This window comes from Lissotriton helveticus, chromosome 10 (genome assembly GCF_964261635.1).
Source record: "Lissotriton helveticus chromosome 10, aLisHel1.1, whole genome shotgun sequence".
NCBI lineage: Eukaryota > Metazoa > Chordata > Amphibia > Caudata > Salamandridae > Lissotriton > Lissotriton helveticus.
Genome location: NC_136071.1, coordinates 278,240,272 through 278,257,397, shown reverse-complemented (window position 1 = coordinate 278,257,397; position 17,126 = coordinate 278,240,272). Strand labels below are relative to the sequence as shown.

At 42.7% G+C, this 17,126-nt stretch overlaps 1 protein-coding gene across 4 annotated transcripts in view; it reads left to right on the top strand.

The window, feature by feature from the left end:
- Positions 1–15,360, top strand: part of LOC144786256 (5-beta-cholestane-3-alpha,7-alpha-diol 12-alpha-hydroxylase-like) — a 66,439-nt gene extending 51,079 nt beyond the window's left edge. For 2 of the 4 annotated variants that reach the window (XR_013602096.1, XR_013602097.1), the window contains 2 exons: positions 12,830–14,854; positions 14,898–15,360. Coding sequence is in view for 2 of the 4 variants with exons in the window: in XM_078665304.1 (XP_078521430.1) it covers positions 12,874–14,409 (1,536 nt within the window). In the remaining 2 variants the exon portion in view is untranslated. Of the gene's footprint in view, positions 1–12,829 lie in introns of all 4 variants that reach the window. The other 2 variants (XM_078665304.1, XM_078665305.1) reach the window with 1 other exon arrangement.
- The last annotated feature ends 1,766 nt before the right edge of the window (positions 15,361–17,126 follow it).

The window sequence follows — 17,126 nt, the reverse complement described above, 5'->3', positions numbered from 1 at the left end:
TTGACAGCGCATAAAGCAGGGCAGGTTCTATCATGGATTTCAGCATTTCACTAAGGCTTGATCAAAAGAAAGGGTGCAGGCGCGCCCACTGGGGATTATTTGGAAGAACACTACATCGCCCAGCAGGCCTTGCATTAGGCCACGCCCACTTGGAGCAGGTGATCAGCCACTGAGTGCTCTTCAGCAGCGCCTACAGCCTTTCTGTGCCACGATACGCCACTGAAGAAAGGATGTTTCCTGAAACGCGTCTGGCGTTATTACTTATGGACATTTTGCTTTCCTGAATGAGCCTGCTGGCAGGCTGTCTTTCATCATTAAAGGGACTGTACTTCAACCTTCGTGTGGCTCCGATTTCTCAAAAGGGTGTTCTGCATAGTTTTTGAATATTAAGCGGCCGTCCCGGTCGCGAGAAGGAGCCCCTCGCAACAACGAGTTCAAGGAGGCACTCTCTGGTGCTGCCTGCCATGAAACGAAGGGGAGCTGGAATCGTGCAGGGAGACCAGCTCCAAGTTCCAGATTTGACAGCGCATAAAGCAGGGCAGGTTCTATCATGGATTTCAGCATTTCACTAAGGCTTGATCAAAAGAAAGGGTGCAGGCGCGCCCACTGGGGATTATTTGGAAGAACACTACATCGCCCAGCAGGCCTTGCATTAGGCCACGCCCACTTGGAGCAGGTGATCAGCCACTGAGTGCTCTTCAGCAGCGCCTACAGCCTTTCTGTGCCATGATACGCCACTGAAGAAAGGATGTTTCCTGAAACGCGTCTGGCGTATTACTTATGGACATTTTGCTTTCCTGAATGAGCCTGCTGGCAGGCTGTCTTTCATCATTAAAGGGACTGTACTTCAACCTTCGTGTGGCTCCGATTTCTCAAAAGGGTGTTCTGCATAGTTTTTGAATATTAAGCGGCCGTCCCGGTCGCGAGAAGGAGCCCCTCGCAACAACGAGTTCAAGGCGGCACTCTCTGGTGCTGCCTGCCATGAAACGAAGGGGAGCTGGAATCGTGCAGGGAGACCAGCTCCAAGTTCCAGATTTGACAGCGCATAAAGCAGGGCAGGTTCTATCATGGATTTCAGCATTTCACTAAGGCTTGATCAAAAGAAAGGGTGCAGGCGCGCCCACTGGGGATTATTTGGAAGAACACTACATCGCCCAGCAGGCCTTGCATTAGGCCACGCCCACTTGGAGCAGGTGATCAGCCACTGAGTGCTCTTCAGCAGCGCCTACAGCCTTTCTGTGCCACGATACGCCACTGAAGAAAGGATGTTTCCTGAAACGCGTCTGGCGTTATTACTTATGGACATTTTGCTTTCCTGAATGAGCCTGCTGGCAGGCTGTCTTTCATCATTAAAGGGACTGTACTTCAACCTTCGTGTGGCTCCGATTTCTCAAAAAGGTGTTCTGCATAGTTTTTGAATATTAAGCGGCCGTCCCGGTCGCAAGAAGGAGCCCCTCGCAACAACGAGTTCAAGGCGGCACTCTCTGGTGCTGCCTGCCATGAAACGAAGGGGAGCTGGAATCGTGCAGGGAGACCAGCTCCAAGTTCCAGATTTGACAGCGCATAAAGCAGGGCAGGTTCTATTATGGATTTCAGCATTTCACTAAGGCTTGATCAAAAGAAAGGGTGCAGGCGCGCCCACTGGGGATTATTTGGAAGAACACTACATCGCCCAGCAGGCCTTGCATTAGGCCACGCCCACTTGGAGCAGGTGATCAGCCACTGAGTGCTCTTCAGCAGCGCCTACAGCCTTTCTGTGCCACGATACGCCACTGAAGAAAGGATGTTTCCTGAAACGCGTCTGGCGTTATTACTTATGGACATTTTGCTTTCCTGAATGAGCCTGCTGGCAGGCTGTCTTTCATCATTAAAGGGACTGTACTTCAACCTTCGTGTGGCTCCGATTTCTCAAAAGGGTGTTCTGCATAGTTTTTGAATATATATATATATATATATATATATATATATATATATATATATATATATATATATATATATATATATATATATATATATATACACATATATGATATATATATATATATATATATATCATATATATCATATATACTGGGTGGCTAGACCATTGTCTTCACTGTAAGGGGCAAGAATTCTCTGATGCTATTGTGACGTACTATCCTTACCGCCACAAATATAAATCTGGTACAAATTTTTTTAAGTTAATCCACTACTTACACTGGTTGGTTTTAGCACCTCTAGAAATACAAGCTTCAAAGCACAAATACTTTGAATATTGAAAGCAAGACTTCTGAAGGTGAGCCATAAAGCTGCTTCAATTCACCAGCCCTTTATGGTGCATTCACACATCATTCACGCACCACACACATGGCTTTCATTCTTTCGACTACAGGTTGAAACATCGACATTCCCTCCCTAAGTTGCTTTAAAACCATGTTATGATTCTCCAGGATAGGGTAGCAGGACGTTGGTGGGTTTAAACTCCCTCTAGTTAATTGTTGTGTTTTTAACGCTTGCAAATCGACTCTTGTGCCTCAATCCGTCCTTCCTGTTTTTTTTACTTATCTGTGGCACTGTTCTCTTTGCATCGCTCTTTTAAGAACTGCATCGTTCTTTTAAAAAAGTGTTTAACATTGAATTTGAATTTGACTGTTGTAATCCTGGGGTATTACTGACCTGAGCAGTTGGGAATCGGGGTTATTTCCGCGAATGCGAGGGAGGGAACAGCTTTCATCTCTAGCCGGACCGAGGTCTCAGTGCTTGTTGGCCATTTCTCCTCCTTGGGAAAGACTAGAGTGGCCATTTGGAAGTGCGCACTCTAGTTTACCTCGCATCCCCGTGTATTTAGTCAGGGATGCTGCGCGCAGCGGGCCAACTGCTGGCGTGCCAAAGACAAGCCCATCTGCACCCGTCAGCGTCCCGGAAGAGACCAGCACCTGCCACTATGCTGGTTTTATCAGGAAAGGGACTCCCAGTATCTTTTATAACCCATCACAACTTCGGGATTTGGCCCATACATCCACGTGTACCCCTCTTAATCCCTACACCCTTGGTCTTACTCAAACTAAAAGCAGATCATGTGACGTCTGCATTAACGCCAGGGGCCAACCTTTAAGGGCACTATCACGTTCCAGTCCACATCTTGTTGCAGGCTTAATCAACTCCTGCTCTCTTCCAAAACACGCTGAGAATATTCATGATCTACTGTGTAACGAATACTTTAATGTGTATTTTTAACAGAAACATGGCTCTCAGACTCCTCTGGTCCAGATGTTTGGACAGCTGCCCCCAAAGGCTTTAAGATCACAAGGAAGCACCACGATACGGGAAGGGGGGTGGACTTGCAGTTATTAACAAGGAGTGCTACTCTCTGGCCCCTCTACCCCCAATGGACCAAGCTGGTGCAGAGATTTTGGGTTTCACTCTCTCCCTCTCAACCAAACAATCGGTATATGGGACACTTATCTATAGGCTTCCTGGTCCCTCAGGAGAGTTTATTTCCTCTTTATGCAATGTCCTAACCCCTTTAATTTATAAATATGTGCATTGGATGGTGTTGGGGAATGTTATCCTTCACATGGACTGTACAGAGGCATGAGAAAGCTCTCTGCTTTTGGAGAATTTAGCGGTTATGGGCCTTGCCCAGTCTATCTCTGGCCCTACTCATCTGGCTGGTCATAATCTTGACCAAAGTTTCACTTCCCGTCCTTTGGAAGTTGATTCTCCTATTCCTCTGGATTTGTTTCGACCACTACTTGCTTAGGCTCAATTGGCCAAAGCTTGGGGACCCCCCGGCCAGGAATGGCAACTTATCCAGTACGGTAAGAGCCTTCCATAAAGTTCAACAGGATGTTCTATGCTCCACACTAGCAGAAGATAAACCAATTCTTTCCAGCAATATTGATGAACACTTAAACCGGATTGATAGCTGGATTAAGACAGCGATTCTAGCTTTTGCCCCAGGAAGGAATTCATTGTTCAGCAACGCTGCCTTAAATTGCCCAGTCCTTGGTACTCCCAGGCGTTGAAAAGCTTAAAGCTGGAGTGTAAACGCATAGAGGCAATGGAGAGTCACATATTGGCCAAAGGCAAAAACAGACTACAAAGAAGTTCTCAAGAAGTATCATAAAGAGTTAAAATTAGCAACAAAAAAAATATTTTGAGGTTGGCAACTGCTCTAAGGAATTTTTTTAAATTGGTAAGTCTTTTACCTCGTGGGAGGCTGAGACTAACTACAAACTCGAATCCCAGAAACTTGCCTGTACCTTCTATGTCAAAATAACTTCAATTCAGACTAGCCTCCCACCGCCTAGTGCTGACATTTGCTGGGTGGGTCATAGAGAGTCAGGAAGGTGGGTGACTCCTTTCCATCAGTGTTCATCTTCAGAAGCAAAGATTGCTTCTTGGTTGCTTCTTGGACTCTCTTTCTCCCATCTCAATGGAAGGCTCCTTTCTAGCCCTAAGTTGCCTTAAAATAGGCTCGCCCTCTGATCCTGGTCCTTCCTTCATTTTACCTTGAGGCAGAGGTTATAAATCTGCTGGTGCATCAAGTACTTACTACGTCACAGGCGAAAATCTATCGTTTAAAAAAAAATCCCAGACGGATCCAAATTACCCAACCAATTACAGACCTATCTCTCTCCTTCCAGCTCTAGCAAAGGTACTTGAGAAACACGTCAACCGACAGATCTCTGAGTACTTAGAAAGCAACAACCAGCCAATCTGGCTTCCAGCCCAACTATAGCACTGAATCAGCTTTGCTGGAAGTATCTGATCAGTCTAGACAGTGGTGACAGAGCGTTGCTGGTGTTACTCGACTTATCGTCAGCGCCCAACACCATCTCTCACTCCATCTTTCTAGATTGTATACTTTCAGTGGGAAATAGAGGGTGGGCTTGACTGTGGCTTGCTCCATTTTCGGTGGATCGGGGACAAGAGGTCTGGTGTAACCCTTTTTTTTATGTTTCCCATAAGCTAAGAGTAGCAGTACCGCAGGGCTCAGCTCTGAGTCCAATGAACGCTATTTAATATCTATCTTGCTCCCTTGGCCTCTCTGGTAGAATCCTTGGGTGCAAACATTGTGTCTTATGAAGATGACACTCAAATGTTCTTTTCCTGGGGGAACGGCAAGACTTTTCAGGGGAGAAAATTAATAAATGTCTGAATGCAACGTTCATTTGGCTATCCAGCAACCAACTTAAATGCAATGCAGGGAAGACTGCGCTCCTCTATATTAGTTCAGAGGACATGACACCATGGGAGACTTTCCGGCCGAAGAATGCCCCCCTCCCTCTTTTCAAAATCAAGTGGTAAAAAACCTGGGCTTCAAATCACAATCACAAAAAAAACAGCTCCACTGTAGTTCAGGTGTCGCAGCACACCCTGATGGCACTCGGTCATCAGGGTGGACCCCAATGATGAAGCATGTCACCAACCAGGTTGGTGAGTGAGGGGTTTCTTAACAAAAAGATAATATTCTCTTTGTTCTTAACATGTCCCATTCAGAATCTTTCTTAGATTCCTTTGGTGATACTCCTTTTTTTGTTATCTTTATACCTTCTTCAACGCCTTCATTGGCTCCCATTCATGAAGAGAATCACTTTTAAGATACTGCTCCTTACCCAAAAAACGAAACTGGCCCACACTATCAACAAAACAGAGATAAGCTTTATGCTCCCCAAAGAACCCTCCGATCTGAAAATCTTTGTTTAGCCAAAGTTCCTCATATTAGAAAGGCAAAGGCAGGGGGCAGATCGTTCTCCTTCCTGGGCCTTTCTCTTTGGACAAAGCTTCTGATGTCTCTCAGGTGCATTAGGGCAACACCATTATTCTGGAAAAAACTTAAGACCTATCTTTTCTCCTGCCCCTAGTTCCCGCCTTTCCCGGCTAGCTGATGTTCCTTCTGCAGTAGCACCAGGACACTCTTTAGAGTAACAGTTGGGCTTTATAAATCTCCTACATAGACATAGATAGGAGATACCATACATGAACAGAAAGTATCTACACTTATGTTTGTTTGATATGAAATCCTATGCAACCTTGGTATCTCTTCAGTGTCTTGTTCTATTTTGTTGTATATGTACTTGTTCACTGCATCGTCTGCACTAATTTGGATACATAAGGAAATGTATATTGTCTTTATACTAAAGATGTGGAAACAATCATCATAGAATATATTGTACCCTTTTTTTAATAACATTGGCCATGATACAAGTTAGTAATTGAGTTTGTACACTTTCAAACCAAGTAGAAATGTTGGTGAATAAGTCCCACAAGACATTTGTTTGACTTATTACACTTACTCTTGTTCTCGTAGGTAATAAGGGTGGTTCTTGTTTTGAATACTTAAGTTCCCTAAAAAGCACTTTAAAATATAGTCAAGCCTTAAAACATTTGCCACAGAGGGTACTCTGTCACATCTTGGCTTATGTTCTGTCTACCATTTTGTGTAGTGTGGGGACCATAATGTACGTGTCAATCGGCGAACAGAACACCTACCACGTTTTGATTGCAGATAAAGGTGTTGAGCAGGCTATAGTGCATGATTTCTTCAAGTAGAGAAACTAAAATTCAATGGCTGCTTGCCTACTGATGTAGTGAACCATGGAAGGTAGGTATCCAATCACAGCCATTGAATAGTTTACCTAATGGCAGCTCCACCTCAGTCAATTTCCCAATAATTCACTTTTGTATGGTACAACATAAAGCAAGTAAGAAAACACAGGGCTGGCTGAGATGGGCATTGGGGACAGTAAACATGACTCTCCTGCCCGTTTCCCTGCTTACAGTAGACTCTACTACAAATAGGCTCCTGCGGGAACCCTTTGCGGTGACAACAAACTGTACCACATGCCACAGTGCCAGTTTTGTACAGCTCACTCAACAGCTCTACCCCCATAAAGAAATTGTCTACATAAAGGTTATAACCTTTGCGAAGGAGTGGCTGGACAAGCTCCCATACATTCTTTCCTGTGACTCATGGTGGGGAGGGTAACCTACACGGTTTAGATTGGAGTCCTTCCCTGTATACACTCTCAAGCTGTACACATAGCCAGTAGAGCTCTCACACAGCGTGTGCAACTTGATGCCATAACAAAGCCTTTTGCTTTCAATGTACTGCTTGAATAACAGCTACCCTTTGGAAAGGATCAAGGATTCATCAATGGCTATATTCTTTCCGGGAGTATAAATCTCTGAAAACCTGTCAGACAAATGTTCCACAGAAGGCCGAATTTTGAAAAACCTGGCATGGTCTGGATGGTACCAGGGCAATGCATCAGAAGTGTCACTGAAATACAGCATATGCTGCCATAGCAAAAAAAGATCAACACTCATGCACGGTGGGACGATGGGGGTTACCCAAACCATGTGAGTAGACCAGTAGGACTGCAAGGTTGGTTTCTGCACTAACCCTATTTTGAGCGTAACGTCAATAAATATCTTCAACTCCTCAAGCGAAGTGAGAGTCCACTGGTTTACCCTAGAATAAGGCTCTAAAGAACCTCCATACTCCTTTAGAAATTGTTCAGCATGCAAATTTGTTTGCTGTACAATTTTCTCAAGGAAGTCAACATCCAAAAAGAGATGGGGGTAGTCAATTGGCAAAATAATGGGTATAACAATATTACATTCAGCATCACCAGTGAAAGGCGGAATTTGGAGCTGAAATAAATTGGGGGCTGCCAAGAGAGCACTCCGTCTGTGCTTGCCATCACACGTGCCTGCTCTCTGGGTTGGTCTAATCTGCAACAGTTGCCTCACTGCACGACAATGCTGGCAAAGGGACAGCACAACTGTCATCCTTGTGCCCCCTCGGATTCGCTGGAAGATGACTTGTCGGATCGAGCTCCGTCGACTGAATAATCACATAAAGCATCTGCTCCATTTTCTTCTCCCTCAGATGCTGTCTCTGATCCTGCCTCAGACCTGTCCTTCATAACCCGAGTTAGCGCCTGGGCATCATTAATCCACTGAGAAGCCATCTCTGCTACTGGCTACAACTTTTCTTTTAAAACACTGTCCTACGTGGAATGCAGAATTGTTATTCTAGAACAGTTGGTGGGTGTATACGTGTGAGATGTGTGCAACTGTAAATAAATACAAAGTCAACTTACCTTATCTTCTCTCTAAAGACACTAAAAAAACACAAAAAAGACACAGTATTACTTCACCTTGCCACATACCCAATATCACAGCATACTTTTAATGTGACGTATGCAAAACTTTATTGTTGGAGGTACTGCTGGGCATTTGCAAGTATAAAAGCAATTCCCCAAAGCTACAAATTAACCTTTGATCTCAAGAAGCACACATTCACATAGTAGACCCTGTAACTTTATGTGCATGCTTGTTCCTTGTGAAACTCACAGTGGTATAACTAGGGTCAATGGAATTATGCGGCACGAGGCAACCAAATTATGCAACATATTTGACTAAATTATGTTAGTGAAGCTTTTAAAGCGCACTTATACCCCAGGGTGTCCTGGTGCTGAACACTGCCTAACTGGTTGACAGACAAAGATGATTATTTGGATAACAGCCATGTTTTCAGCCCTTTCCTAAAAGAAAGGAACTCGGTGGTGCATTTAGGGAAGTTGTCAGGCAAGAATGTTGAGTTTGAGTAGGATTTAAATTTGCCAGAAAGAATTAAATTCTGTGAAGGATGATCTTAAGAATGCTCCTTGTTTAAAAGTGTGCGCAATTGGTTTGTAGACATGCATAATAACAGATGCTAGTGCCAAGAGAGTAATGTTCGTTCAAAAAAAGGTGTAGAGTTGAGCATTTGATTGCTTGTGCCTCTCAGTGCCTAAAGGGATCTGAGTTTAATTACTTAGTTATTGAAAAGGAGGTGTTAGCAATCTAGTGGGCGCTGGGAAAGTTCAGAAATCTGGTATATGCAATGAAACTTAAGTTACAGTTGGATCACAAGCCTTTGAAAGAGGTTTTTCAAAAACGTGTGAATACCATCTCTTCAAGAATTAGGAGGTGGGTCATTTTTCTACAAAAATATTGTTTCTCTTTTAAATATATTCCTGGGATAAACAATTGGTTGGCAGATTGTTTATCGTGTTTGGTGGATTTGGATGAGGTTGAGGAAAATTTAGACACATTCTTGGATGATGAGTTGAGTGTATGTAAGGTCATTTTGGGAACCATAAGAGAAGATGAGTGGAAGGCTAAAGTAGACAAGGGTCAGTTGATCTCTAGAGTGGCTGAGTTTTGTATTAGCAGAAACATGTAAATTACTAGATACGCCTTGGTCCATGATCACAGACAAATTATCTGTGTTAAATAAAATGCTCACTCGAGGAACAAAACTTGTGCCACTAGTTAGTTTGCTTGGTAAATTGTTTAACTATGAACTTGAAGGGCACATGGGTATTGGTAAAACTAAAGAAAGGTTAAGGGTACATTTATGGTGGCCAGCCATGGAAACAGAAGTGGAAAGACTGGTGAGAAATTGTATACAGTGCAGAGTGAGCAATTACATTTTGAGAAATATACAAATGCCTATGGTGTGTAGAGAGCTTCCGAAATTCCCATGGGATAAGGTTGCTGTTGATATTATGAGACCATTACACAGTGACATTACACAGTGACTATCACACTCCATATCTCATAGTGATAATAGATTTATTTTCTAGATGGACAGAAGTTACAAGCGCTAAAGATGTTTCCACTACAATTGTGATAACATTTTTGGAGAAATACTCAAGAGGGAAAGTTACCCAAAATCCATTTTAACTGACAATTGTCCCCAGTAGTTTTTTTCTAGTGAAATAGATACGTATTTAAAGGATTGTGGTATTCTCCATAAAGGAAGTTCTCTATATCACCCAGAAACAAATGGTGCTGTCAAGAGGATTAACAAAACCTTAAAGGAGAGCAACAATTTGAAATGGAGGATAGTTCTACAGGACAGAATAACAGCTTTTCGAATGTAACTTCATACTACTACTCAAGATACCCCATTTGAACTGGCAAATTCTAAGTAGTGTCCAGGGTGGACGAGATGGGTTAAAGGCTTGAAGTGCAATGTAGTTGGTGAATGGAAATGTAATGAACTAAGACACCAAGAGTGTAGGAAAGAATATTTTGATAGAAGGAAATGTGTAGCTTATAATCAAGTTGTCCTAAGGGATGTGGTAAAAATAAGAGCACTAGTGGGGTGTCAACCATAGTCCAAGTACTCAGGAAAGAGAAAAGTGAATACATTGTTCAAGCATGCCTTTAATAAAGACGATGGAAGGACTGGAACAATGGTCACGTTGTGTTCCTTCAGCCTCAGTGTGGCATTGTCGATCATCAGAATGGGTGTGCTCATTCTGCTAAAAATGAACCTGCTGCATTCATAGGGAATTACATCAGAGTTCCACAAGAGAAAGAAGTATAAGAATAAGTAAAATGCCAGTGCACATCGTGGATTATCTGTGTAACTTGTAAATTCTCTTTCTTTGGTGTGTTAGGTTATGTTATATGTAAAGTGAGTTTTATAGTTTATCTTCTTTTCTAAAAGGAGGCGAAGTGTAGTATGACATAGGGATGTTCTGTCATAGAACCTTATCACAGTGGGTATTCTACTTTCTATTCTATTCTACTTTGTGTTTAAGGGAATGTGGGGATTCTACTGGTGACAATAATAATTTTAATAATAATAATAGTGTCATTGGTACAGTGCATGGCTACTTTGCACCAAAGTGTCCCAGTGCTAGATAAAGTGACCCATATCCCCAAAAAAAGACTATAGATGAAACCTGGCACATTATGCTAACCTAAACAGCCAAGTCTTTAACTTTTTGTGGCACAGTAGTTCTGAAGGTTCCTGTCTAAGTAGCAACGGTAGGGTGTTCCATCGTTTGACTGTTAGAAAACTGAAGGAGCAACCTCCAATTTGTGCCTTTTTAACAATGGGAACTAATGCTAGCAAAGACCTGGCAGATGTTAACCTTCTAGTAGGTACATAGGGCTTAAAGAAGGGGTGTAAGTAGCTGGGGTCCTTGTTCCAGAGGATCTTCTGACAGTAGCACACAGCTTTAAAAGTAAGTTGTTTCTCAAGTGGCAGACAGTGCAAGTTTGAAAGAAGAGGTCCCAAAGAAGACCGCCTAGGGAGATTCAATAGCAGGCGAACTGCCGCATTTTGTACATGCTAAAGTTTCATCAACCAAGACCGTGTTATTCTCAGATAAATGGCATTACAGTAGTCTATGCTTAAAATGACCAAGAAGTGAACTACTGTCTTTCTGGCAACCTCAGAGAGGAGTCCAAGAATCTTGCTAAGGGATTTTAGGATCCCAAAGCACTTGCCTACAAGAGCTGGGATCTGACTACCAAAGGAAAGCTTGGTATCGAACCAGGTGCATAGGTTTTTTACTTTCAGCTTGGGCAGAGGCTGATGGCCAAACATGTCTTGGCTCCAGGCAGAGAACCAGATAGATGGCTGGTTACCCAAGATAAGGACTTTTCCCAGCATTTAGCTGAGACAACTAAGGTCCATCCACTGGGTCACCTCCGTCAAACAGGCCGTTAACAGTGCAGCAGCGTCAGCTCCATTCTGTGACAGGGTGACAACATGTCATTGGTTGTCTTGAAAGTGCCTGATGGATGAGGTGCAACAATGACCTGCTTCAGCATAAATCCCCTGAGGTTGTCTGTTATTTTGTTTGTGGAGAACACCACACACATCAGCAGCTGCATTATATTTAGTAAAAGCATTAGTAAATACAGTAATTGAATTGTGCAGCAGGTTGTTCATATGAACTCACTGAGAGAATTACTTGAGATTTAGCCACTAAAATGTGCTACCTGTACAGCAGAGATGAATAGCTTGTAACTGGCAAAGATGTTGATGGCTTTTTGAAAACAGGTATGATTTATTTACATGAGAGACGTATTGCAAGGATTGGATTTGGATCCTTATACTAGGATCATTATAAGTTACCTAATAATGCAAAGTAGAACCTGGTGGAGAATTATGAGCATTACATGAAAAGCAAGAGGTTGAAATAAAAAAGTGTTAGCATATATTCCAACTATTGTGGCAGAGTACAGAGAAACATGCCTTGTTTTCGCGAGTAGCTGCCATGAGAGAATTCCAAGCGCTATGGCTTGGATGAACAAATTGGCCCGGTCATCACAAGTATGAGGAATAACTAGGACTAAACCCAAAGACCAAATCCCTGTTTAAAATGCTCATGTGAACCTGACATATTAGAACATATGATCCCTTTTCTTTTGTTCTGTCATTGGTATATTAGACAATTCTCTAGTTTCCTTGTCCCATTATCCAAGTTATGGGATAAAGATATGTAAGGAAAAAAGGTTACTCACTATGTAGATTTCTATATGTCATCTGTCCCTTAAAATGAGAGAGAAAATAACAATGGGAATCTCAAAATGGCTGCTACTGAACAAAGAACTAAAATCATTTGCTTTATTGTTGTATTTACAACCTTTTGGAAGTGAAAATAAAGTCTAATGTTTCTAGAGAGCTGTCAAACTTATTGACTTGATAATTACAAATTAGTGACATCATTTCATCGATGAGTCCATAACAAGCTCAACTACATGTTCAAGAAAGGTTTTGTAAGCATGGTAATTTGGAAATAGGAAAGTGCCTCTTTGCACTTGCTAGTTTGTATTGAAATAGCCAAAATATGTACCTGTATGTAAAACCATGTATATTCTGAAGAGGAGTTTCACCCTAACTACTAATGAAACAATGTTTTTATTGAATACATACAGGAAAGTGATATGATCTGTTTTTTTGTATGTTATATCGTGTTAATTTCTGAAACAAATTTTTGGATGATTCTAGTAAATAGAGTTTTCATACATTTCTTCTGTCTTTCAGGATTCCTCTCAGTCTTGACTTGGTTGCACAAAAAAAATTCCGAGATGGCTTTCTTTGTTCCAGTTCTTTTAACTCTCATAATCTCTGTTTTGGGTGCACTTTACCTTCTGGGAATGTTTCGTCGGAGAAGACCCAATGAGCCTCCATTGGACAAAGGTGTTATTCCATGGCTCGGTTATGCTTTGGATTTTAGAGATAACAGTGCTCAATTTTTAAAAAAGATGCAGCAGAAGCATGGTGATATTTTCACTGCACAGATTGGAGGCTACTACTTCACTTTTCTGATGGACCCTCTGTCTTTTGGGTCAGTGGTGAAGGAGGCACGGTCGAAGCTGGGTTTTGAAGAGTTTGCACATGAATTGGTGGCTAGGGTTTTCAGCTACCATAATATATCTGGTGACCATAAGCATCTCCAAACATCAAGTACGAAATACTTAATGGGGGATGGACTTGTGGTCATGACGCAGGCAATGATGGAGAACTTGCAGAATCTGATGCTTCACAGCATTGGTTCAGGGCAAGGGAAGAACACATGGCAGCAAGATGGACTTTTCCATTTCAGCTATAATATTGTTTTCAGGGCTGGATATCTTGCGTTGTTTGGAAATGAGTCGGCAAAGACAGTAGGAAGCAAGGAAAAGGCTAAGGAAATAGATCGACTTCACTCAGAGGAATTATTTAATGAGTTCAGAAAGTATGACCGCCTGTTCCCTCGTTTGGCTTACGCCGTTCTACCACCCAAGGATAAAATAGAAGCTGAACGTCTGAAAAGGCACTTCTGGAATAAGCTGTCTGTGAAGAACTGCATGAACAAAGATAATATAAGTGGCTGGATCGCTGATCAACAGCAGTTCAGGGAGGAACTTGGGATGCCAGAGCCCATGCAGGATAGGTTCATGTTCCTCCTGCTTTGGGCATCACAAGGGAACACTGGACCTTCTAGTTTCTGGCTTCTCGTTTACTTGATGAAGGATCCAGAAGCAATGAAGGCAATTAAAGAAGAAATTGACCAGGTAATTAAATCATCTGGTCAAACGGTAAAGCCAGGTGGTCCATTACTGAACCTCACTAGGGACATGCTGTTGAAGACACCTGTTCTGGACAGTGCAGTGGAAGAATCTCTACGCCTGACAGCTGCTCCAGTTCTGATAAGAGCAGTGTTGGAGGACATGAATCTCAAGATGGCAGATGGTCGAGCGTACGCTATCCGCAAAGGAGACAGAGTTGCCCTGTTCCCTTACATTGCTGTCCAAATGGACCCAGAGGTCCACCACGAACCACATGTTTTCAAGTACAACCGCTTTCTTAATGCTGACGGCACAAAAAAAGTCGATTTCTACAAGAATGGGAAAAAGGTGAAATATTTCACAATGCCTTGGGGTGCAGGAACCACGATTTGTCCTGGTCGTTTCTTTGCCGTAAACGAACTAAAGCAATTTGTATTCTTAATGTTGACCTATTTTGAATTTGAGCTGCTTAACCCTAAAGAGGAAATCCCCCCAATCGACCAAACGCGATGGGGATTTGGTTCCATGCAGCCAACTCATGACATTGAGTTCAGATATCGGATACGTTTATAAAGCAAGTATTATTTTGAAAGCTGATTTAGAGAGGTCAGATTGTTACTACTGAGATGTAATAGGTTTCTTAAGGAGTCATTAAAAGCCAGAGAGAAATACTGATACATTTTCCATGTGAATCGACTGACATGAACCATTTCTAAGTTACTGAAAAACAGAGAAAACAATATTTATATTCCCCGCATAATCATATTCTCTAACATGATAATAAAAAACCTTGAATTTAGAATTATCCAATTTTGTTTCTGATTCTGGTATTTAAGCTTATGTGTCCAGCTTGCAATTATGTACATGTTCACTCTAGCCCTTTACTGGCATCCCTCAATTAAGAATTTGCTCCACTCCTAAAGAACTTTCAATTATGAAAAGAAAGGACTGATCATTTTATGTTCAGTATATTCAACACACAACATTGTCTACATTATTTGTTTATATTAAATGACTGGTCTTATATCAGTAGAAATGATAACTAAGACTTTCTTTTCCAGAGTTTGTGAACTACCCTGCCATAATACCACTCGAGGAAATGCAGATACGTTGGAATTGTCTTTGGTGCAATATTACATTTCCATTTTGTATCCAATAGGTCAGAATTAAGGTTAATCCAGTAATACTTGCGATTTTTACCAGTTAAGAACTGTGTTTCCCCTGCACAATGTGGAATTTATGGAACTAAATAGTGGGTCTTTGCAAAAATGGTGCAAAATGTATAATTCCAATTGATGTGCACACACCTCTTTGAATCTGATTTAGCCTTACCAGTTCAAATGTAAGGAGGTCCTTAGATGTGGTCTTAGGCCTCGAATGTTTTTGTTTCGTATATAAATTAATTTTTATTTGATATACGTGAAATTGTAAAGTAACATGTCTAATTTTTGTGTTTACCAAATTGTCTGATTTATATGTAGGATTAATAAAGCTGTTGTTCCAGGTGTCAGCGTGCATTCAAAATTGCCACTTTAGCATTTTGTATTTTGTGTGAACGTTATAAAGAATTGCAATACAAAACAAAAAAAAGAAAATTACCACCCTGCAGTGTTAGACCAGTGGAAAAACTACATTCAGCACAATTGGCGATTGAAAGTAACCATGTGCTCATTTAACTTGTTACATCTAAACAAAGTTGTTTATTGTTGGTCCACAGTCAAACAGTTCCATTTACCCTTTTCTCTCTTCACATTACAGCAATGTCTGGAGAGAGTGGTAATTCACCTAATGTTTTTGTATGGTATTACAATTGACCATCTGTGCCCTCTTCTCCTCATTTTTCTCCTTCTCCTGTATTAGAAAGTATACAATCTGGTTTGCTATCAGTATGCTATCAGAACACTTTGTCATTGTCAAGTAGTCTGCCAACTTTAAAAGCCAGACCACAGACTTCCCACCCTCCCATGACCTCTGCAACAAACTCAGCACCTTTTTCTACACAAGATCAAGCAGATCTATGACAGCTGCAACACCTAAGATTCTCCCACCACACTCCTGCCACCTCCACACCCAAAGATGCCGCCCCCAACAGATCCTGCTCAACTGGACCCCGCTCACCACGGACGACATGCTCAAGACCATGAGCAGCCTCCACTCTAGAGCACCCCCGCCTTCTCGGACCATTAACTGCACCACATCTTCCACAGAGCAGCTACCTCCATTGCCCCGGAGCTATGCAGCACCATCAACTGCCCCATCGAGAACGCCACCTTCCCCGATGACTGGAAACACATTGAGAACAACCCCCTGCTGAAGAAGCACTCCGCAGACCAAACAGACTTCAGGAACTTCAGACCCATGTCCCTGCTCCCCTTCCCAGCCAAGTTCATCGTAAAGGCCATGAACGCCCAACTCTCCGAGTTCATTGAAGCCAACCACATCGTGGACATCTCCCAATCCGGCTTCCGAAGCAACCCGAGCACCATGACTACCCTCTTCGCCACCTCGGAGGACATCTAATCCGTCTTCGGCTGGGGCGCAACATCAGCCCTCATCCTCCTGGACCTCTCGGCAGCCTTCTACAGAGTTTCCCACTGCACCCTAAGCATGACACTCCACAATGCCGACATCCACAACAAAGGCCTGGACTGGATCTGCTTCTTCCTCACCGGTCAAACACAGCGAGTCAGACTACCACGTTCCTCTCAGAACCCACATTTATCATCTGTGGAGTGCCCCAGGGCTCATCCCTGAGCCCCACCCTCTTCAACGTCTACATGGCCCCACTTGCAGCCATCGTCAGGAACCACGGACTCAACATCGTCTCCTACACCAACGACACCCAGCTGATCCTCTCCCTCACCAATGAACCCACAGCCACAAGAGACAACTTCCACAACGGTATGAAGGCCGTCACCACGTAGATGAGAGACAGCTGCCTCAAACTCAACTTAGACAAGACCGAAGTCCTCATCCTGGGACCCACTCCCTCTGCTTGGGATAACTCGAGCTGGCCCATCGCACTAGGAACACCCCCCATCCCCACAGACCACGCAAGAAACCTCAGCATCATAATGGAGTCCTTGCTCACAATGACACGCTAGATCAACACTGTCTCCTCATCGTGCTTCTACACACTTCGCCTGCTTCAAAAGACCTTCAGATGGATTACAACCAAATCCACTGATGCGTTCATCACCAGCAGACTCGACTACGGCAATGCACTATGCCGGCATCACCAGAAACTCATCAGGAAACTACAGAACATTCAAAACACCACAGCCAGACTG